Source organism: Siniperca chuatsi, linkage group LG8 (assembly GCF_020085105.1).
Source record: "Siniperca chuatsi isolate FFG_IHB_CAS linkage group LG8, ASM2008510v1, whole genome shotgun sequence".
NCBI lineage: Eukaryota > Metazoa > Chordata > Actinopteri > Centrarchiformes > Sinipercidae > Siniperca > Siniperca chuatsi.
Window position 1 is genome coordinate 18,881,406 of NC_058049.1, and position 23,771 is coordinate 18,905,176.

Consider the following 23,771-nt stretch of genomic DNA (forward strand, 5'->3'; position numbering starts at 1 on the left):
CAAACAAATGAAATTAAGTAATTACATCACCTCGCATGGTTACCAATGCAATATCTTTGGAGTTCTATTAAATTAATTTGTCCCTGTTCTACTTAATGCATGGTTATGCATGTTACCTACACAAAACTGTGTACACTACGCTATGTTGGCCTTGTTTATTTTTAGTACTGTCTGGCATTGCTTGTGCTATTTCTAATTCCCAGAGCAGCATTAATAACTTAACTTACACCACAAAGCTATCTTCCTGCATTTGTTTGGCATACTCTTGTCAAAATGCAAGGTAAAATATGGAGTAATCTATATCCCGGTACTTTAATGTGTACAGTTGTGTACTTAATGTGTAAAGGTAACGTACATGTTTTAACTTGAATGTACAATACACTACAGCCAGGTCTGCAATACGAACTTGCATTTTAGAGTACTTTAACTAACTTATTATTGTATCTTATGAGTATCCTGTATTATTCACTTGATCTGAACCTCATAGACTGCAGACTTTGGCATGTCAGACATATTTAGATGTCATGCCATGTAGAAATCGACGAGAAAATCATCCCATAATCGCTTCAAGCACGGATGCTGCCCTTAACAGCCTGATATCATGTGCACTCTGTCTCACTGCACCAATGTGTTCTTCCGCGCAGTATCATTCGTAATCGGTTTATTTTTCGTGATGAAACTCATAGCGAATGGTTAGCAAACAGTACTTAAAGCCCCCATCCTGTGAATTATTATTTTACTAATACGACATTTATTACAATTTCCACACATTTCCTCGTAATAGCGATGTGTGGAACTAGTTTCTCTCAAAAATTAGTTCCACCCATTTCGCCATTTTATGTTTCATAGGCATAGCTGCTTTGTTGTGAACGGAAAACCAGATTGAGCCATAAAACAACGGCAGATTTTATGCTAGTAAGAAGTTAGGTATTGTGACGAGGTTAGTTGATTAATTATTAATTACTGTTACCCAGCAATATACTGACCACTGCAAGATCTTCATTAAGCGCTGTACGAGCTACGGAAAATCAAAGATTAGGTTAGCTACGTAGCTTTCCTGGCAACGTGCTTGCTGGCCACAGCCGACAAAGACGACTGCTTGTCGCTCATTTTTCTCTGAAACTGTTTTCTACCAGAAGACACATTGACGACCACCGCGCAGGACACGAAGACTGAGGAGATGGCGACCTCAGTGGGAAACGTGGCTGATAGCACAGGTTGGTTGCTCCTATTTAGCTAACGTTAGATGGCAAGTAACGTTAATGTAGGAAGCTGTGAAGACGACAGTATTTTGTGTTAAAGCGTTAGATGCGATTGAGCTGGTGGCTATCAAGTAGCTTGCTAACATTCATTTAAATTAGTAAAGCAAGTGTACGAGGCTTTCAGCAATGCAACATTTGCGTCACATAGCCTAACTGAACATGATGACATTGGCAGCAAAGTAGGCCCAGTTTATGCCTCTTCTGTCATATTGCTTCTGTCTCAAGCTAATGGTAACGTAAGTCAGCATAATATGTAGCGGTTTATAACCAATTAATCTCTTTAAATGATTTACGACTGTCAATTTGACGACTATGGACAAGTGTACTAACGTTGCATTAACGTTAAACTGTGAACTATTTACAGGTGTGTAAGGTTTTCGTCAAGGTTTTTGCCTAAACTGGTTTGCGTTGTAGCTAGCCAAGTTAGCTAACGTTACCAGGATGCCGTTGTATTTTGCTAACGTTACTCACTGACCAGAGAAAAATGGCTTCCTCCAGTTTAAGCGGTTCCGATAACATTAAAAAGCAACTATTCATCATGGCCACTGACACAACTAGGGCCTTGCAGCATCCTGCTGTTAAAACTGGCTGTGCAGACATCACTATTTGGCGCCGATGCCCAAGGTTAAAGACTTTTCTGCTGCTTTCGAGTTTATCAAAGGTGATCAGTGGAACCGATATCTGATTATGGTTATTAACGGCATTTCACCTGACTTAATTTTTGCATTATGACTAGGTGCTTTATGTTACTGAAGCAATCCATCTTTCTGACATACAATCATTATTACGTTATGGTCATGGATGGATGAGCCTGATCTACTGCGGTCTTTAATTAATTATTATAATTATGGCATCAATTTGCAGGTGGGTGTGGATCCACTGTATGCCAGTTGGAATGTCCCCAAACCATTACTTATACATATAAGCATGCATGATGTGTCTGTGGCTTCATGTTGTTTATGCCACACCCTGAATAAACTGACCTCAAGTGACACTGTAGGTTCATCTGAAATCGATGGTTTCATCTGAACAGAATGAATAATATGTGAGAGAAGGATACATATCATAACACAACCAGTTTACTAATGAGTACTGTCAAGCTTTTGAATCATCTTTTTAAAATGTGAAATCCAAAGTGTCGCCAAAGAAACATCTTAATTTCTGCCAGTGTGTCATCCCCCTCCTTGTTTTTTGTTTTTTCATCTCATGCATTAATTGTTTCCAAATTTTGCATTGCTTTTTGCTACTTTTGTGGTTGGAAACCCTGGTTTACTTTTGTGTGAAATAGTATCACACTTAACATGTTTTACAGATGGACAATAAAAGATTAAGCTGATTGCAACACTTGATCTTAGTGCTCCCTTTATTTTGCCGATTGCACTGTTTTTCTGTAGAGTTCAAATTGTAAGCCATTATTTGCCATTCACAGCATTAGCGTCATCTCTTTATTTAGTTTTTGTTTTCATTTGTCTGTTTTTTAATTTCTTCCATCACCTCTAACCTGTTGTTTCCCCCCCTCCTTGGGCTGTGTTGGTGCTCCAGAACCGACAAAACGTATGCTTTCCTTCCAAGGGTTGGCTGAGCTGGCGCACCGGGAGTATCAGTCAGGGGACTTTGAGGCAGCTGAGCGCCACTGCATGCAGCTGTGGAGACAGGAGCCTGATAACACAGGCGTGCTGCTGCTCCTGTCCTCCATCCACTTCCAGTGCCGAAGACTCGACAGGTGAGGTGTGGGGGGGCTGACTCACTGCACACTGAACATGTGGCGTGGAAGTGGCAGAGAATAATGGGGTCTTCTGTGACTTCCAGTGCACACAGCTGGTCTGGGGAGTCAAATGCAACAACTGAGCTGTCTTCTGGAAATCCTGTTGCTCGGTTTATAATGATCTCACTCTGTCCCCTCATGATCCTAACACTGTTTCTGGTGATGGCCATACCCTTGCTTTTCAGGTGCCATGGGGAAGGTTTCGGGTCTTGCGAGTTACAGGTTTAAACGTTTGGTCTTGTTTACTATTTTCTATTCCTTCTATGCACCAAATGCCAGCAGTATACTCCAAAGTAATTTGAATTTAGAGTGTTGTCATACTATCAAATGAAGCACTAAACAATCAGACAGAAAATATGCAGACAGATGCTGATATTATTACTTGAAATGCTGTAATAATTTACCAAATAATGACAGTTTGGTTAGTGAGCTTTCATTGTTCATTAAGTAAAAATATTTAACACCTTATCAAAGCATGTGCACTCTGTGACGATCAAAGCCAATATGGAGGCACCATATTGGCTTTGATCGTATTCTTGGTCATAAATGTACCACTTGTCTGCAAACACAGCTTCATTTGGAGTATACTGCCAGCATAATTACTTTGCATAATGGACACTTGAATGATGGATTCTGTAAGTTTGGAAGTTGGTGAAATGTGTGTTGTAACGTTAATGTGTGTCATGTATTAATGTTTTCAACATTTTAACGATATTCATCTTGATGTGCTGTTTAAATATTTACCCATATACCTTAAAACAATGTCCTCCTTTTCACCACTTGCACTTTGCTGCTGCCTCTGCACAATCGAGCCAACACTGCCAGCCACGTCCTTCAGAATTGTGACCATTCTGTACCCATTCTGGCCCTACAGATCTGCTCACTTCAGCACCTTGGCCATCAAACAGAATCCAATGTTGGCTGAGGCCTACTCCAACCTGGGGAACGTGTACAAGGAGCGCGGGCAACTGCAGGAGGCCATAGAGCATTATCGCCATGCTCTGAGACTGAAGCCAGATTTTATTGATGGATACATCAACTTGGCAGCAGCTCTGGTGGCCGCAGGGGACATGGAGGGAGCAGTGCAGGCTTATGTGTCTGCATTACAGTATAACCCTGTAAGTGACACGTCCTATGTTGAAATCCTTAGAGTAACGTAACACCAGGCTAACAAGCAGTGTTTTGTTGTCCTCTCTGGTTGGACTTCTCAAGCCTGTTTCACTGCTGACTACACCCAGGATCACTGATAGGTGTGGTTTGGTGTGGTCAGAAATATGCTATGTTGCACCTGTAAGCATACCCAACAGTGATGTCACGGGGTCCTGGAATACACATGTTCTTAACTGCAACAAGGTGAAAAATTAAACCACTAGAGACCAGCAAAGGCAAGGTTTTCAGAGGGTGTTAAGTTACTCTTTAAATTGACAGCAAACTCTGTCTGCTAATAAGGCAAACATATTTGGAGTCCACACATTGATCTGTGGTTTGTTGTAGCAGTGAAATTAAAATGTTTGTTGTTGTTTTTTTTGTTTGTTTGTTGTTTTCCCCCAGGATCTTTATTGTGTGCGTAGTGACTTGGGCAACTTGCTTAAAGCCCTTGGGCGTTTGGAAGAGGCTAAGGTATGTTACATTGGGTTGGCATTTGTATAGATGTGTTTTTATTTTCATCTTTAAAAAAAAAGAAATCTTGTCCATACATTTTTGTTTTTAGTGTCCCCCCACTAAGGCCATAGCCACTCCTTTTTCCCCATTGACATTTTTAAGCCAAATCAAGTCCTTTCCCTTCACCCCCCTTGGACAAGTGAAGGACAGGAAATGGTAGCTTTTTCAAAATTTTCAGAGTTACGGTGAGCTTCTCACTCTTAACTTACTAAAAACCTTTGGAAGTATTGGACTGCAATGAGGCAACCAACTTCTTTTTTTTTCTCTCTTTTTTTTAAATCATAGCTCACAAATTTTCTGTTGATTACTTTTTAGACAGCTTCATGTATTTTGTTTTTCAGTATAGTACACTTATTATATTTGTCCCCACCCTGTATCACTCTTAGTCCTAATGTCCTTTGCTTTATCCCGACCTTTTACCAGAGGTCAGCCCCTCTCCTTTCAGGAAGAAAGGCTGAAGTATTTAAATCAAAGCAGTTGATCTGTATTGTACTTTTTGAACCTTGGCCCATGCATTTTCATATAGTTGCTTTTGGAGGGAAAATGCTGGCTCGGTCTTTGAAGAATATATGAACTGAATCTAGTTTATCTTTGCAGTGCAAAAGATAAGATGGTTTCTAACCTAAACACTATACTCCAATATTGTTTATCAAGTGCCCAGCTTTTGGTCACTTGGTTTGCTGTCAGTACAGTCGCTGCCAGTGTGGGTTTTATTTCCGAGTTTGACACTTAATTTGCCATTCTAAAATTGCGGGCGGGCTCCCTGGGTAGGGTCAAATCTGCAGATGTGGAGTTGTCCCACTGGTTACAGGCCATCTTATTTCGTGCTAGAGGGGGGTAAAGGAGTGGGGAGGAGCATCAGGGAGTCACAAGCTCCCCTGCTCTGTCGCTCCACCCCCCGCGCGCTTGCTGAGGATTGGTGGAGTGTGCGCGCTCAGAGCTGTCTTCCTGAACCCTCACTTATGTCCAGTCAGTGCTGAAGTACACCCCTACAGTGCTTCTCATGCACACATGCATTAGTTTTTTTATGGTTGATAATGAAAATTTAACCAGCTGGTTATCTATTCTGATATCCACTGCTATTGAATAGCATGTTTAACTGTGGGTTTAAGAGGGTTCATTCTCAAGTGCCTTAAAATGGTCCATGGTCCATGTGGCATCAGGCAGACAGCTCACAATCTGTACTCCACCACCTGCGTCAGCTGCTGGGTTAGAAAGACAGAAGCACGCGCAGCAACAGCGATGACTTCTTTATTTCAGAGCTGTGGAGGCTTCTAAATACAAATAATTACACCACAGACTTTTCTCCCTACCCCATTGGCCAGGATTCAAGAAAGCAGGCCCGGATAAAGAAATCAAAGTTTTGATCAAATATCTTATGAAAATGCTAAAAGAATAAAAGAAAAGCAATGATTAATACTTCTTCCCTGTTCCTTCAAATATGTAATATTATTCCCAAAGAAATGGGATCAGTTCATTTGGGCAAGATCAAGCCAGTAACTGCCCTCCTGTAGTTTGATATGAAAACTGAATTGATGGACAGCTAGAACTGACTGCCTGACTATATTTCGCTGATAAACTGAACACATCAAAGCCTTTCTTCCCTCCCAGTTACCCTTAAAGCATTTCTTTTGTTTTCTTTGAAATGAAACATTCATTGCATGAATGAAAACTAAGAATAGTGTGTTTTTTATGTTTGTTGTGATTTGGAAGAACCAATTTTATTTCCATATTAAAAAAAGAATGTATTGTTTGAAAACTTTTACTAACGGTCTTGTTTTCTTATTTTGTCTCTTTTGGTTTTTCCGCAACTGATATTGTTATTTAGAAGGTTTCAGGTGGGTGACACTATTCCTGCGTAGGTGCCTGGCGGAAAGGAACACTAGGGCAGCCTCAGTCCTCTCCTCTTCTTCCAGCCAGCTGCGGCCACCACTCTGACAAAGTCCAAAAATATGGTAACGGGTTTGTAACTGCCAACAAAAGAAAAACCACCTCACTTCATGCTTGAGCTCCTCTGTCTTGTGGCTTCCTTTTTGAAGAGCAAAAGAAAAAAGTAACTAAACAAATTACAGTAAGCATTTCTTAAAATATGCCATACTAATTTCCCAATTCTGTATTAAGTAAAAAGAAACTAGGATTTGGAAGCAATAATCGTGAAAAACAAGTAAGAACCCTCTAACTCTTACATGCTGTTTATTTTTTCCTATTTTGTTTTGTTTTTCCTTCTTTATTTTGGAGTTGCAGCGTTCTGATGATGATGCAGATAGTGCGCTGTGAGTCTGCAGTAGCGCAGGGGCTGCGCAGCGATACCCTCCAGGCAACCAAAAAGGCGGAAAGCGCAAGCATGCGATCCCCACCCCCCTCACTTCCTTTGGCCTGTTGGTTGTGGACCTCTCCCCACTCACAACCAGCCTCGCTCCCAAATGCCCCAAATCTCAGACATAATTGGCTTTTAAAAAAGTGTTGGTTTTTTTTGTTGTTGTTTTTTTTTTCATGTATAGTAAATCCTTTTTACTTATTCACTTATTTACTGTTTATTGGCTGTTTATTTCCAAATGCCCCATGTCTTAACATCACAGTGTAGCCACTTGTTGATCCCTCAATCCCCCCCTTTATTCTGAGATACTTCATGGGTGCTGAGTGTGTGCCAGTCTGGTGTAGCAGGTGTTCTGCCAGGGGTTGTTGGTCTGCAGCTGTCTTATCTGGCCATTCAGCGTGCGCAGCAGCGAAGTAATGACCTTTGCCTGGAGCAAGGTCACGCAAGCAGCATTATATGGTGCATTGTGGTGGTGGCAATAGACACGAACCACGCGCCTGCGTTTGTTGCGCATGCATTACAGGGACCATCACTTGCACGAACTGTCAAGCATCCCAGGTTGTGAGATATCATGCCCACATAAAATATACAGCATTCATGCAGATATTTGTGATATTTTAAATCTTAATATTATCTTTACTACTTTGGGTTATAACTAATCAGTATTGATCTTATTAAAGGGTAGCAGCAGACTGTACCTGATGTGGGGACCACTACATTTTGTGAGAATGTGGTCATAACTGAAGGATGAGGGCCTTCTTGTGGGTGTTGGTTGGATCCGCGCAGCGTAGGGAAAAAGCAATGCAGCTTAGCGCGGCAGACTTGTGCGCACACAAGCCCATGCTGCAGACTCACTTTTTGCCATGATGGAGAATAGTCACTAATTTTGCTTTCTCTGCCCTTTTTGTTTTTCTTACTTTTATTCTCAATCTTCTATTTGTTTTTATTTTACAATCCCTTACCCTCCCTTCTACATACTATACCTCTCCCATTCTACCTCTTCTCCTCCTTTCCTGTTGTTTTTTCATTGTAAACCCAATGGAGGCTTGTTACCTGAAAGCCATTGAGACTCAGCCCAACTTTGCAGTGGCTTGGAGCAACCTGGGCTGTGTGTTCAATGCCCAGGGAGAGATATGGCTGGCCATACATCATTTTGAAAAGGTCAGTTGCATAATTTTTTGTATAATTTATCAATCCTACTACTTTCTGTCGAGGTATATTCTTGTGGTGTTCCTTGTTTTTAAGCTTCATTTTAATTTTTAGGCAGTGACTCTGGACCCAAATTTCCTTGATGCATACATCAATTTAGGAAATGTTTTGAAGGAAGCCCGCATCTTTGACAGGTGAGTCCAAATCATGAGATAATAGTATGATGCTGTCATTATACATTCATTTCTAATCTTTTGTCTTTAAAAGCACCACCCTACCACACCCCGTATAGAATTTTGAATGAGTCAAGAACTTTGTCACTACCATTACGTCCTTGTCTGTGTTGATCTTGTAGCTGTGTTTTCACATACCGTTGTTTAGGCAGGGCAGATTTGCTGTACCTACAGAACTGCCATCATGGCCAGGGCTGTAACTCAACTGCTGAAACAGTGGTTTTATTTTCCAAAATACATTGGTAACCGTAAACAGTGTGCTTCAATAGTTATGAAGTTGTGTAAAATGTGTGTACAGTTTTGCAGGTACACTGTTTTTAAAAAGACAACTATTTTTTTTGGAAACTACAATTTCAAATTTCAGCAAAAGATTGATCTTGAGCATAACTTGTATCTGCACCTTATCTTCCTTATCTTATGTTTCCAGAGCTGTGGCTGGATACCTAAGAGCCCTGAGCCTTAGCCCCAACCATGCGGTTGTTCATGGAAACCTGGCCTGTGTCTACTACGAGCAAGGCCTCATTGACCTGGCTATTGACACCTACCGTCGTGCTATTGAATTGCAGCCCCACTTCCCCGATGCCTACTGCAATTTGGCAAATGCCCTGAAGGAGAAAGGCAATGTAAGGCAGTACTTTGTGTCTCCTGTCTAGACAATCTTGAATATTTTTAGTTCCCTTTAAGCATTTGCTGAATTTGATGTCTTTCCCAGGTGTCTGAAGCAGAAGAGTGTTACAACACAGCCTTGCGTTTGTGTCCAACCCATGCAGACTCCCTTAACAACTTGGCCAATATCAAGCGTGAGCAGGGCAACATTGAGGATGCAGTTCAGCTGTATAGGAAAGCACTGGAGGTGAGTTAAGAGTTAACTTTTCTGTTTTTGATATTTTCCATTATGAATAGGTCTGTTTAACAAGACCATGGTGATTGCTGTAAATGTGAGCATGGCATTCTTGTAATGTTCTTCTTAGTAACCCCTTTTTGTTTTTCATCAGGTGTTCCCAGAGTTTGCAGCAGCTCACTCTAACCTGGCCAGTGTCCTGCAGCAGCAGGGAAAACTCCAAGAGGCCCTCATGCACTACAAGGAGGCCATCAGGTTTGTAAATCTTTGCTATAGTTACCTGCTGACTTTGTTTGTCTCAATGGGGTGTTATTCTGCTATAGTTAAAGCAAACCCTTTAAAGCACCTCATAATATTGGTGCCATGCCACATCACTCTGCTCAGAAATTCCATGCGTTGGTGAACATGTACAATCCCCATGTTCTGTACAGTTTAACCTGGTCGGTTTTTTTTTTCTTTGTTTGTCCCCCCCCCCATGTTCCCTCTAAAGTAAATGGTCATAAATCAGCTGACACTAGGTAGAATATCAGTTGAGTAATGTTGTTATACAGGTGTTGAAACAGTTTTCTTGTTGTTTTTTTAGAATCAGCCCCACATTTGCTGATGCATACTCAAACATGGGCAATACACTGAAGGAAATGCAAGATGTACAGGGAGCGCTGCAATGCTACACCCGTGCCATCCAGATCAACCCTGCCTTTGCTGATGCTCACAGCAATCTGGCCTCAATCCACAAGGTAGGAATAATTCTTAATTTTAACTTTGCAGTTATGATTACTGATTGTGTTCAGAATTGTGTCACATCGCCATAGGGCTTTACCTACCTCAAGGTTGCTTGCAGTGCTGCATGCTCCAGTGCACACAAGACCAAGCTATAATGACAAATAAAAACAGTTGGAATCAGTCAATAACAGTGTACTGACTAATGGGTTCATTCTAGTTAAAATGGTATATGTAGGATTGCATTTTATTCCTGTGTCAGGCAACTGATAATGGATTTCTAGCAGATAATGTACACACATAGTTGGACATTACCACCTGTTTATGTGTGGTAGAATGCATTGCTGTTTTTGCAACTTCATGTATTTTGATTTTGTATTCTAATGTTTCTCTTGACTATTAGGATTCTGGAAACATCCCAGAGGCCATTGCATCTTACCGCACAGCCTTGAAACTGAAGCCGGACTTCCCTGATGCTTACTGCAACTTGGCACATTGCCTGCAGGTTCTTATATGCTTATATCTTTGTCAGATATTTACAATACATTCAATAGTTATTTATTTTTGCTCGATTACTAAAAATCATTCATTCAAATTATTTGCATCGAAGCTTTGTTTAATCCATATAACTATATACAGAGCACTGTGTTTCGCACGGATGATTATTACTGTCGCACAACGCGCTTACGCGGTGTGTGTGATCTGAGACGTTCAGAGCGTCTTTGGTGTGATTTGACAGTGCGGATTACAAAGAGGAGGAAGAGAGAAAACAGCGAGGGGCGCAGAGGAGAGACAGGCCAGAGAAAGCGACAAAGTGTCCACGAAAACTGTACAGTGTGTGTATTGTAAAACTGAACTAGCCTACCACAATAGCACAATGCCTATGCTTCAGCATCTCAGCAGAAAGCATAACGTTACAGTTTATGCATCCAGTCCATATGAAGCCTCGTAAAGAATATAGGCGATATGTAATAGTTAGATAACAACATAAATCAGTGCGGTGGCTAGTTATGATGTCCCTAAGTTAGCTAGGTTTTGTTCAAGATATTAACCACAGAAAATAAAATGCTGCAGTCAATTTGTGAAAGCCTGAGCTTCATTCATGTTTATTATTTTGATAGTCACAGTTCCTGTTCACTCGTTTTTGCCTCCTACAGATACCACAAAGAAGACAGTAAAGGCTTACGTTATGTCTGAGCTGTAGTTGGTTTGGAACTTTTTTCTTTTAAAGCAAAATGTGTTTGTTTTTACATTTCAGAACATGTTAGTAATAGTTTTGACATAATATTATTGTGTGCAATTTAAGCAATAAAAATGTAGATTTTTCAAAAAAGGAAACCAATTAGTTGTTAGGAAACCTGTCTTATTTTCTCTTTTGCATATTTACTATTGCTCTTTAATAAAGCAAAAGTATTTCTCATCCGAATAATCGGTAGAATACTCGATTACTAAAATAATCGATAGCAGCAGCCCTAATTAAAAGTTAATTTTCTAACTCTTATTCCTTTTGCTCTTCCAGATTGTGTGTGATTGGACAGATTATGATGAGCGGATGAAGAAGCTTGTGAGCATTGTGGCTGACCAGCTGGATAAGAACCGCTTGCCTTCAGTGCACCCACACCACAGCATGCTGTATCCACTCTCTCACGGCTTCCGCAAGGCCATTGCTGAGCGCCACGGAAACCTTTGTCTGGACAAGGTACACGCACTGATCAAAGCAAGTAAACTTTAATTCATTTTTTGGGGGGTGGAAGGTGGCTGGTGATGGCAGTGGCTGTCTGCAGGGATATGGGGAAGGTAAGGGATGGGCAAGATACTGGATATATTTTAAAGGTTAACGCTGGTGGTGAATGGGTTGCTTGCAGGGATGAGGATATGGTATAAGGTGATGATTTTAGATGAATTGGTGGTTGTTTTTCATGGTTCAGTATTATAATATTTCATTGCTACTGTGTGTGTGTGTGTATGTAAGCCAGTCAAACTAGAATTGGCTCTCCCGCTGTAGTTGAATTCTTACACTACTGCTTATTCCACAGATCAATGCACTGCACAAACCTGCTTTTGAGCATCCGAAAGATCTGAAGGCCAGCGGTGGACGTCTGCGTATTGGCTACGTCAGCTCTGACTTTGGCAACCACCCTACTTCCCACCTGATGCAGTCCATTCCTGGAATGCACAATCCTGAGAAATTTGAGGTAGGTGATCTTTATTGGAATTTTAATTCTAGAAATTACAAACTTGACCTGATAAGTGTATATAGTGCTTATTACAATGTGTGGTCTTGCCACTAAACAATACAAAGGGATTGACTGAAATCTTTGATCAATCGTGTGTGTGTTAACATACAAGTCTATACAAATGTTTTTGTTTTATTTTTTCAAGGTGTTCTGCTATGCGCTCAGCCCTGACGATAGTACCAACTTCCGTGTGAAAGTGGTAGCAGAGGCTCATCATTTCACAGATCTCTCCCAGGTAACTGATGAACTGCATTCGCTTCTACATCAGTATTTGTATTGATTTACTGAGTGTCTATTAACCTTAAGGATGTGAATTTTTAACTGACTGGTCTTATGTGATGTCGAAAACAAACCATTTTTACTGAAATTGGTACCTCTCTCCTCCAGATTCCTTGCAATGGCAAAGCAGCTGATCGTATTCACCAGGATGGAATCCACATTCTGGTCAACATGAACGGATACACCAAGGGAGCCCGAAATGAGCTGTTTGCCCTCCGGCCTGCCCCCATTCAGGTGAGCGCTACATATGATTTCTGATTGACACAGAGTTGTATCCTGGGGATAAATGTTATCTGTGCAAATATATAATTGCACCTTCAGTCATTTTAATCTGATCTCTGTTCATGGGAGTAGACAAACTGTTGGCATCGAAGAATGCACATATAATTGTTTGTTTCTACCCGTTCAACAGTCGATGTGGCTGGGTTACCCTGGAACCAGCGGGGCTCCCTTCATGGACTACATCATCTCTGACAAGGAGACATCACCTATCGAAGTAGCTGAGCAGTATTCTGAGAAACTGGCCTACATGCCCAATACTTTCTTCATTGGAGACCACGCCAACATGTTCCCTCACCTCAAGGTTTGTCGATCCGTACATTGCTGCTATTTGTTTCTGTCAAGTGGCTTGTTAAAACACAAAACAGAAAACTATCAAATATAAGCAGGGTGTTTAAACATTTTTTCTTTTTTGACCCACAGAAAAAGGCTGTGATTGATTTCAAGTCTAATGGACACATCTTTGACAACCGCATTGTTCTTAATGGTATTGATCTGAAGGCCTTCTTGGACAGTCTGCCAGATGTGAAAGTGATAAAGGTGAGTTAAGAGAATTTCCTGAACCTTGAAGCAGCAATTTGTTATATTAGGTGTATCATTGACAAACAAGTGAGTTTAGTGTGAGTGGGGCACTATCGTTAAGTTTTGGAACTCTGGATGACATTGTTCATGTTTATATTGTTGACTTTGAGTCACAATAACATTGTATATTATACTGTAATATTGTGAACCGTATTCAAGCATTTAAGTTGAAATTGTTCTCTGTGACTAGATGAAGTGTGACAACAACCAGGAAGCTGCTGGTGACACAAATGGAGCTCTGTCCATGCCTGTAATCCCCATGAACACAGCAGCTGAAGCGATCATCAACATGATCAACCAAGGCCAGATCCAGGTCACAATCAATGGCTTCACTGTCAGCAATGGCCTGGCCACCACACAGGTATGTCTAACATGGACACGCTTGTCCATGTAAATGCTAATCTTGAGGGATATGGCATGGGTACAAAACATTTACAAATGCAGAAACAAGGCAAGAGCAGCAATTGAATGTAGCTTGCTGCTTTTCCAGATCTTTTCAGTAGGTGAGGTTGTTGTCTCTGAGACTGTGTCCTTACAGGTATGTTGTCTTCATGAAAGTAAGGTGGAAGCACACAACTGTTTGTGAGAGGAAGTGGTGGCACTATGGATTGGTTGTAAAATGAATGATACTGTCTTGGCTTTCAAAAACGGCATCATGTCACCAGTAGGCTCACTAACAGTCAAGACTTGTCGCACTCCTCAGGATGAAAGTATTGAGGCCACTCCACGTCTAAGCAATACTGTTTTGTCCCCCATTTTAGATTAATAACAAAGCTGCCACAGGGGAGGAGGTGCCACGCACAATCGTTGTGACAACCCGCTCCCAGTATGGTCTCCCAGAGGACTCCATTGTCTACTGCAACTTCAACCAGCTCTACAAGATTGATCCCCCTACTCTTCAGATGTGGGCCAACGTAAGTTAGACAGACTTGGTTATAACAACTGGTTTGTGTGTTCTTCAACTCTGCACTTAAAAAAATAAAAGTAAAATTCCTCAAGTTCATGTTAAAAATCAGTTTTAAAACTCCCCTCTCCCTGCAGATCCTGAAGCGTGTGCCCAACAGTGTGCTCTGGCTTCTTCGTTTCCCTGCTGTTGGTGAGCCCAACATCCAGCAGTACGCTCAGAACATGGGTCTGCCTGGCTCTCGCATCATCTTCTCGCCTGTGGCCCCCAAGGAGGAGCATGTGAGAAGGGGCCAGCTAGCTGATGTGTGCCTAGACACTCCTCTATGCAATGGTCACACCACAGGCATGGATGTTCTCTGGGCTGGAACACCCATGGTCACAATGCCAGGTTAGGACACTAGGGTATTAAGGGACTTTAAACCCATGGTTACTAATTGAATAAAAATGTTTTAGTCCTAACTATAATACTCAGGAAATAGAACGATTTTACAAATTAAAATTGTCTGATTTCTTGGAATTAAATTAACTGGTATCTGTAGAACAAATTTCAAGTGAAGGCTGCTTTTTATTTGTATAATCTCTTTGTAAAGGTGAGACCCTTGCCTCCCGTGTGGCTGCCTCACAACTCAACTGTCTGGGCTGCCCTGAGCTAATAGCCCAGAGTCGCCAGGACTACGAGGACATAGCAGTCAAACTGGGCTCTGACATGGAATAGTAAGTAGGATTTGATCTGACTTTTTTTGAAAAACATTGTTGTTAAACGGTGACGTCTGACCATTTTCTTTGTCTCCTTCAGCCTGAAGATGGTCAGAGCACGTGTTTGGAAGCAGCGAATCTGCAGCCCCCTTTTCAACACCAAGCAGTACACAATAGACCTGGAGAGGCTCTATCTGCAGATGTGGGAGCACCATAGCAATGGCAACAAGCCAGAACACCTGGTCCAGATAGTAGAGACCAGTGAGAATGCCTGAATGAAAAGCACACTTTTTCCCTTATACCCCAACCATGTCCAGCCCCCTCCCCACCACCACCACCATTTGTTTGGGGGTTTTTTTTTAAACCATTATCAGCACCCTAGTTTGGAATCGGCAGTTTCCACTCCAGCCCTCTCCCTGAATGACTGTCTCCAGCTCTTTCATTTACTATTAATGGGACTCTTTATTTGCAAAGGAGCCTACAGATGTACACATTTGTCTCCCATCACATTTGTCGTTGCATCACACATCTGCATTTCCTGAGCCAGATAGAGCGTGAGACTTTGAGGCCCCTCATCTGAGACTCTTGTCCTAAAACACAGTATATTTGGTGAGCATGAGAGGATTGTGAATGCCCTGCTTACCCCTTCAGTACTTGGATCAGTGGATTTTTTTTCTCCTGTCAGTGTGCATACAAGACTAATTGCAGCTTGTGGAGAGAATGCCCAGCCGTCATTACTTGTTGATCTATTTATAAATAGATTAAGAGTGTTGTGTGTTTTAAAAGGACAATGTTGCACCATGAAAATTGTAACTGAGTTAAGTTCTATCAGCTTTAACATGAGATTGTAAAAAAAAAATAGGTTGCAACTGCTCTTTAGTTTGTCTTAAGATGTTATTAAATTACTGCAATGAGTAGATGTGAAAGTTTGAGGGATATGGTCTAGACTTCTTCTCACTAAATGCCAACTTTTTATTAATTTTGTTGTCAATCAAGGGATGTGTTCAATAGCTGTTGTCCTGTTTGATGTCACACTATGCTTGTAAAGATTATTGGACAAATCTGGACAAAGGAGCTTCAATTAATTGGAAAGGGCCTAAATTTCAGTTTAGATGTCAGAGCTGTTCACAAATTGATCTTGTTTTTTAATCACTCAAACCAGGAACGGCCTAGGTAAGTATTTTCTAAGCAGTTTTTCTTTTTGTATTGTCCGTTAATTGTGTGCTGTCAATGATGCCACCAGGCTCTGAATATAATAAAAAAAAAATAAAGAGATGGCAAAACTCGATACTGTCTTTCACACTCACTTGATTCAGTTGTTGGTGTTCACATATGGCAACAATCTCTTAATAAATGACAAACTGATTCCAGTAGTTTTGTTTTTTGAGTTCACTGGAGCAATGACATAAAAGATGTTTCATCTGCTATTCCTAAACCTGTCTGTCAACATAGTGAGTTGCCATGTAAACAAATAGCCCTGTTATTGCACTTTACCATAAGCATATATCATGGCATGCCACTTAAATTTCTTTTCTATTTGCAGCAGGTGCTCTTGTGGTCAAGCTCTCTCCTAGAGAGAATGTCTGCTGCAAGGAGGTGACAAAGGTACATTGCATTATTAGCTCATGTAACAGTAAGTCAATGTCAAAAACAAACAAAAAATAGGCAATCAAGTATTATCATATATAAATATATATATATATATTTGCACAAACTTTATAGTAGTACGCACTCAAGTACTGTACCCACCTGCACTTGTGTGGTCCAGCTCAAGAGGCAGCAGCACATCATAAAAATGTCAAAACATAAATAGCACAGAAATTACACACAAAAGGTTACATTTTCTGAAGAAAATGTGTGTAGTTCAGAAGACCTTTAATTCTAAATACATTGACCAATATATAACATTTTTCAAAGTGGTTGTAGTAGCAGTACAGTTAGCAGTCGTATTATTGGTCACAATAGTAGCATTTGGACTATCAGTAATACTAAGTACAAGTTCAAGTGTGTTTATTTATATAGGCCTTTATCATATAAATAGTAGCAGTTATAGTAGTTGCTGCTATACTAGTTTCAATAGTAGTGGTAGTAGTAGTTCAATAATAATAATGATCAGAATGTCAGTGACCTAATTTTGTTTATACACATTTAAAACCAGATTGATTGATATATGGGAGTTGCCTGGATTGATTTAAAACACTGCTGGGGACACCGGTTAGCTTTTTATCAGGGAGGGGCCTCAATGATTACACTTTTAATTGTTAAACTTGCTCTGTTCTGGTTCACATTCTACATTATAAACTACACAGTTAAATGCTGTCTGTAAGTGTTCAAGAGCAATTCACAAGTACCATCCGAGGACAAAAAAAAAAAAAAAAAAAAAAGCAGGGTGATTCAACACACTATATGGAAAGAGACACCAAAGGCCTTATCACCCATAGACCCTAGCCTGGTGGAGCGCAGGCTGAGGGATGAAGTGATGAACTGATGAACTGTAGAGGAGGTTCAAAAGGTAATTAGGTGCTTGGCAACAGAGGGACTTGAAGGATGAAGATGAGGATCTTTACAGTGATTTGGAACTTGACTGGTAGCCTCTGCAGTTAGTCTGAGAAATGTTACAAGGCCCAGAGTAGAAAGTTGAGTATTTTCAAGCAGTATTTTTCAATTTTAAAACTACCCTGCCAGGAATCTTTATTCTTTAATGTAGATGGTGGGTCACTGTTCCCCGTGTTAAAATGATGTTTAGTGTTCAGTACTGCCTCCTTCTTGTCAGGTCTGGTGAACTGGGCTGTGTCCAGAAACTCCTGATATGGTGGAAAAGCAGCTGCATCAATGTGTTAATGTAGCCTTCAGTGTACAGATATACAGATATATAACACAATTTTCCCGAAATGAATGATGCTGCTCTTATGTCTTAATACAACTTACCTGAAGTAGGATGACTCTTCAGTGGTCGCACAGTGAAGTCCCCATGCTTATATTTTGGGTAAACAATGGAGTATCTGAGTTCTCCAGCTGCGGTGGATGCATAAAGTCAGTGTGCATTCTCATTGTGGTGCATCACCGTCAGCTGGAGTCTATTAAGAAACACATAACATTGACATGGTCAGCAAACACTTAATAAGCTCTTACTAACAAAGAACAATAGGAAAATGTGAATGTTAGAAGTTAGAAATTGTAGTCTTTGCTGCATACTTGCACAACATTCCCAGGAAGGAGAACATCACATTTTTGGGGGCAAACTTCAGGATGAGACTGTGAAAAGATTAAATCCCTGAAGTGCGGTGTTGTGGACTTCTCCATGTCTTTGATCAGTCTGGGAGACAGCTGAATTGCTGTCAATTTTTCACATGCTGCTGTACCTACACACAGGAGTATTGGAATATAATTAACCCAATTTGGGGACAATAAATTATTGTAAACATGATCGCAGATAAACCACCAAGAGAGACTTGTCTTATCAAAGTCAGTAATCTCAGAACACGTCTGAGTATGTCTGTGTGGCTGCATACAAGGATATTTCTAACCCTAGGCGAAAAGAATGGACATACGACTGAACACCATTATTATGCATTGGTTAGTGTACTTCTGTACTTACTTGGCTTGAGCCACTGTCTTGCCTGGTCACCAACCAGAGGCTGGTTGGGAAAAAGGGCACTGTAAGATTGTATTCAATCATATTATACTTGAGTAGTATCTGAAGGGTAACTGCAGCTTTGTAATGTAATATTTATTGCACTAACTGTTGATGTAGATGGACTGTGTAATTCAATATTAAAATGGATATAATCCTATTAGTCAAACAGCATTATAACCAACCGAGCAATTCACATAAATAGAAGTCAACAAAGATAATTTTGCATGTCAAGAAAGTCGCAGTTTGTCGTCAAACTGTTGAAGTATAATACTGTGAAAATACGTAATTAGAAAGACTACAAGTGGCGTCATGACCTTCTCTCTCCACAAGCTGCCCAGAGCCGCTGAAGCTACGATGCCTCTGTGTTTCGTACATGGATGTATAAAGCAACGGGTCATGCTCGTTCTTTCGCTTCCTTGCCGATAAAATTACTATATTATACAGTCTATGCACCTGATCAAAATTCAATTGCAATAGCCGGGTTTCATCCAGTAGAGGGCAGTCGCTATGCAATAACACAATATGTAGAATTCAAATACTTTGCACCAAAGTGTCAAGATTTAGACCTGAATCCATCAACAGCACTACTAAATACCCATATATTTTGTTTTTCAGCTGCTTCTTGAGCTAATGTACTGTTGGGCAATTTCATCAACAATATATCATATTTTATAAATTGTTCATATGTTTTCTATATAAAAGTAAACGTATAGCGTAGCATTGAATGGAAATACTCAGGTTAAGTGTGAGTACCTCAAAATTGAACGGGACAATACCTATTTTATAGAGTAAATGGACAATATTCTAATTAACTACTATTAGATCACGTGTGTTCTGGTGGGCGTAGACAGAACGTCACCGTGTCATTTCAAGCCCGCTCCGATTGGTCGAATGTATTCGTGACAACTTCCGGCGTAATGGAGCACAAGATTTGAATTTACCTAGGCATAGCTCCGTCTGCCACCTTTGTCTCTTTTATTTACAGCATCAGAAGCGCGTTTGGTAATATATTTCAAGAGAAATCACATTTAAGCGATAGAATCATATTATATGGGAGGTTCATGTAATGCATACTAACTGAAAACACTGAACCACTTTCAAAAAGTTAGCTTGAGTCCAAACATACTGTTAGCTAGCAAGTTGCTAACGGTAATTCTAACGTTTCTAGCTACAGTAAGCTATGTGGCTTGTGTGGCTTTAGAACATCTTGTTGATAGTTTTTGCATTAACCGAAAAAAAAATGGTTAAATGAAAATGATTTATTTTAACCATCAGCTAGCCTTACTTTGTGGTTTTATTGGCAGTTCATTATCTTGTAAATCATAGGTTTGACGTTAGCGCTGGACTTTAAATGTTAAATGACTGTCATGCTGGCTTGTGTACCGTTTTAACAGAGCAGAGGAAACAATGAGTGATGATACCTGCAAATTATTTGAAAGAGTTGCTCAAAAGATGGGGTGGGCTGACAAGGGAGGACTGCATACAGCAGAAAAAAAGGTTTGTTGTACACTTCATTGACCTGCAAACAGTACCACGTTACCACCATAGACAATATGTTTTTCTTCTATTTTAATAACTTGTAAATTAATGTTAACAATTACGATATGAGTCTCTGGGTACTGGGAGAAAGATCAGTTCACAAGCATATATTTAAATGTAGAGTTTCAAAAATTAATTGATTAGTTGAAGAGTGTGTGTGTATATATAGTAAACTGTAAACAATTATCTTCTGATATTTAATTGACAGAATGATTAATTGTCTGTCTTCATTGTTCCTAGCTGATGAGCACAATTGGCAAGACTCGTCATGCTGCCACAAGTGGTCATCGATCTGTGAATCGATCAGCCTCACCTGTCCAGCTTGCCCTCTCTGACTGTGAAGATGATCCAGAGAAGGAGAACCAGTACTCCAAGGACAACAATTACAGAAACAAGTCTTTAATCGAGTCCAGTGATGATGATGACTTTGACCAATGTGAGTTAAATTGTATGAATATAGTGTATTGTTAAACTGTGTGACTCAGCTTGCAAATACACACATTTGTTCATTTTACCTTTTTATTCCTTAGTTCTTGTGGGAAGGGCTACACCGAAAACTAAACCTACCTCACAGAAACCATGTAGTGCTGCAAAGAAAGACAGGTATGAAAATGGAGTGCACTGAAAATGTTGTCATGAAGAAACATCTTTCTGGTTTCAATTTGACCTCTAATTTGTCTCATTAAAGTTTTGGTCATGGTTGTTTTAACTTCTAAACCATTTATTTCTTTTTCTTAGTTCAAATGTTCTTGTGCTGAGCTCGGACGATGACGGAAGTTTTGAGACATGTAAGTGTCCTTTTTCTGCTGGGCACAGTTGTCTGTCTGTAACCATTAACATTAAATACAATTCTAACAGTTAGATTATGAGGGAAACATTTTATATTGTCGGTTTTCTCTCATATATCCTCAATATGGCACATTGAAGTTCTGCAACGAGTGAAAACCCCTAATGCCAAGCCTAAGAAAATATCAGAGAGTGGGAGTGAAGAAAGGTGAGGGTTTTTTTAAAATTTATTTTTGTATGTATTTTTTCCTACAAATCCATTGCCACTGTCTGGAAAATGTTGTTTTGAAAAATATCTGTTTTGCCTTTTGTTTATTCTAAAGCTACAAAAACTTCATAGTGGATGACTACTCATCAGATGATGACTTTATTGAAACAAAATCATCTTTTAAAGGTAAATTTGAATTACCTTATCAGTACTGGCGTTCTATTAAAGTTCTATGTAGCTTTTTCTTTTTTCTTTTTTGAAATATATGTGAATAATGGTGATGTTTTGTGTCCCCTGTTTTGCAGTCCCCAAGAAGAGCAATACCCCAGCAGCCCAGCATCCATCAAGGAAACCACTGTCTCAGTGTGACTCCCCAGTCTTTGTTAGTGACAGTGATGACGATGATAATATTGTGGTCAAGAGCACTTGGAGGACTCGTCACTCAAAACCAAAGCCCCCGTCAAAGGCTAACAAGAATAATGCTCTGCTGTGTGATGAAGAGGACAGTTTGCCATCACTGCCTTTGCCTCCCATCCCTTCTCCTTTTTCTCTTCCTCCACACAAAACTCCAACATCACTGGCTTCTCCCAAACGCACTCTTTCAGCACCTTCTATGCTGGATGAATCAGCCAGTTCTGAGGAGGAGTTTACATCCCTACTGGAGAGACTGAAAAAGAAAAACCAGTTCACTAGCACTTCATTCTCACCTATGAACAGCCACGGTAACTGTTTTATTTGGATTGTTACATTCAAACAGTCTCTTCCTTTTGTTTTCATTCTAGTCGTGAGGCTGATATCTGTTTTGTTCTTAAATTTCAGAATGCAATAAGGAGCCTCCTGTGTCAGTTCCTCCTGTAAAGAGACTCACAACACCAGCCTCTAAATCATTAGGGGAAACACCTCTGCGTGTGAAGACACCCGGAAAATCCACCATCTTGAAGCCCATAGTCAGTCAGACAGAGCCCAGACACGGCCCCACCAGCAGGTACATCTGTTGACCAGTTTTAAAGCACTTCTCCAAATTTTAATGATTTATTTTATTATTTTATAGCATTTGTTTGTCGCTCAGTCAGTTTGTTTTTCATACACAGACATTTGTCTTTAGTTCACCCTGTTCTTTCCCTTGTAGGGTAGCATTGTGCAAGACCCCAGGGTGCTTCTTGCAGTCCTTATCAAACCCTGGATCCAGCTATGGCCGCAATTTTAAACAGAACAAGGAAGAACTCACCAGCAGACTCTACCAGCTGTACAATACCAGTGTGTTTGACAGCAAGGTAATGTGCAACAGTTTTTGCCCTTGTTTCATTGACATTTTTTAGAAATGTCCTCTGATTTTCAATGTATAAATATTTTACATGGTTTCATTGCTTCGTTAACATATAGTCTGTTTTCTTTTTCCTTGTCTGACATGACTTATAGCTCCCCATCAATATGTCAGTGACTTGGAATAAGAAAATGCGGAAAACAGCTGGTTACTGTATCACGGGGCAGGAGCGAGGGGGAGGGAGTCGCTATGCCCGCATTGAACTGTCAGAAAAAGTCTGTGATTCTGCAGGTAAAGCTTTAGTAAGCCAGATAGATTAAAGTAATAAACTGCGTCTGCTTGAAAGTCCCTGAATGTAAATATGCAACGTCACCTGTTTACTCTCGGTTTGTATGTGATTGAATCTCTTCATCACATTCTCATTGTTCCACCCTCCTAGATCGCCTCAGGGACACACTAATTCACGAGATGTGTCACGCTGCAACCTGGTTGATTAATGGTGTAAGGGACGGGCACGGAAACTTGTGGAAGCTGTATGCTCGCAAGTCCACACTGATGCATCCTGAGCTGCCCATGGTCACTCGCTGCCACAGTTATGACATCAAGTACAAATTCCAATACCAGTGCACCCGCTGCCAGAATACGTACGTCTGACTGATTTCAGATTAATTAAAACTATTAACCTCATATCTTTCATTATTAATCGCCTTGCATTTTCTGACTTGTGTGTTCATTTCCGATGGGTAATATTCCCAACACTTTACTTCACAGGATCGGGCGTCATACCAAGTCCCTGGACACACAGAGGTTCGTGTGTGCCCTCTGCACAGGACAACTGGTCCTACTGATGCCTTCCAAGCCGCGTGCTCCCACACCTTTTGCCAACTTCGTCAAAGAGAATTATGGGACTGTACGACAGAAGCTAGCAGGGCAAAGCCATGCGGAAGTGATGCGTAAACTTAGTGCAGACTTTGCCTCCAAGACTAAACTCAGTCAAAGCTGAGATCTTGACACTCACTGTACTTACAGCCATGGACTGAGCTGCACAACCACTGGAAAACTGTTCAGATTCTGAAATACCTCAGTCAACTAGTCTTACATCAGTGAGCAGCTGCGATTATTATTATTGAATCTATTTCTCATGTAATTTCTGTATGTGGTTATAGACTGGATCTGCTGTAACTCCAAAAACTGAGGGGGGTGTGTGTGTGTCAAACAAACAATGAAATTCATACCACCTGTTATCTAATATATACTGGAGATCAGTTTCTTAAGGAATTGGCATTTACAGTACCTAGGTAAGTGTACAATTAGATCCATATCTATGTATTTTTTATATTTGACCTGTTTCATTTTCTTGTTATGAGCTCTAAATAAAGTTTCAATGAGTGATTGTACATTAAATGGAC

At 40.4% G+C, this 23,771-nt stretch overlaps 2 protein-coding genes across 9 annotated transcripts; both read left to right on the forward strand.

The window, feature by feature from the left end:
* The first annotated feature begins 841 nt into the window (after nt 1-841).
* LOC122879936 (UDP-N-acetylglucosamine--peptide N-acetylglucosaminyltransferase 110 kDa subunit) lies at nt 842-16,216 on the forward strand. 6 transcript variants are annotated; one of them, XM_044204577.1, is made up of 22 exons: nt 842-1,217; nt 2,805-2,985; nt 3,902-4,145; nt 4,579-4,647; nt 8,051-8,167; nt 8,270-8,349; nt 8,816-9,011; nt 9,101-9,241; nt 9,384-9,484; nt 9,813-9,966; nt 10,353-10,454; nt 11,469-11,666; nt 11,986-12,144; nt 12,332-12,421; nt 12,574-12,699; nt 12,878-13,048; nt 13,168-13,284; nt 13,517-13,687; nt 14,088-14,240; nt 14,368-14,620; nt 14,823-14,946; nt 15,029-16,216. In XM_044204577.1, exons 1-22 carry the CDS (start codon nt 1,181-1,183, stop codon nt 15,201-15,203), a joined length of 3,159 nt encoding a protein of 1,052 aa, XP_044060512.1. In that variant the 5' UTR covers nt 842-1,180; the 3' UTR covers nt 15,204-16,216. The 6 variants fall into 6 exon arrangements, with proteins under 6 accessions (XP_044060512.1, XP_044060513.1, XP_044060514.1 ...); XM_044204578.1 differs by having other exon boundaries at nt 11,469-11,648; XM_044204579.1 differs by having other exon boundaries at nt 843-1,217; nt 2,835-2,985.
* A 3,197-nt stretch (nt 16,217-19,413) lies between these two features.
* On the forward strand, nt 19,414-23,759 carry gcna (germ cell nuclear acidic peptidase). Of its 3 annotated transcripts, none has more exons than XM_044206213.1 (13): nt 19,414-19,567; nt 19,960-20,062; nt 20,345-20,540; nt 20,635-20,707; nt 20,843-20,892; nt 21,032-21,098; nt 21,214-21,284; nt 21,404-21,820; nt 21,918-22,083; nt 22,228-22,372; nt 22,518-22,653; nt 22,802-23,006; nt 23,134-23,759. In XM_044206213.1, the coding sequence occupies exons 2-13, from the start codon at nt 19,973-19,975 to the stop codon at nt 23,363-23,365; spliced, it is 1,848 nt and encodes a 615-aa protein (XP_044062148.1). In that variant the 5' UTR covers nt 19,414-19,567; nt 19,960-19,972; the 3' UTR covers nt 23,366-23,759. The 3 variants fall into 3 exon arrangements, with proteins under 3 accessions (XP_044062148.1, XP_044062149.1, XP_044062151.1); XM_044206214.1 differs by having other exon boundaries at nt 19,462-19,567; nt 19,965-20,062; XM_044206216.1 differs by lacking the exon at nt 19,414-19,567 and having other exon boundaries at nt 19,960-20,061; nt 20,343-20,540.
* The last annotated feature ends 12 nt before the right edge of the window (nt 23,760-23,771 follow it).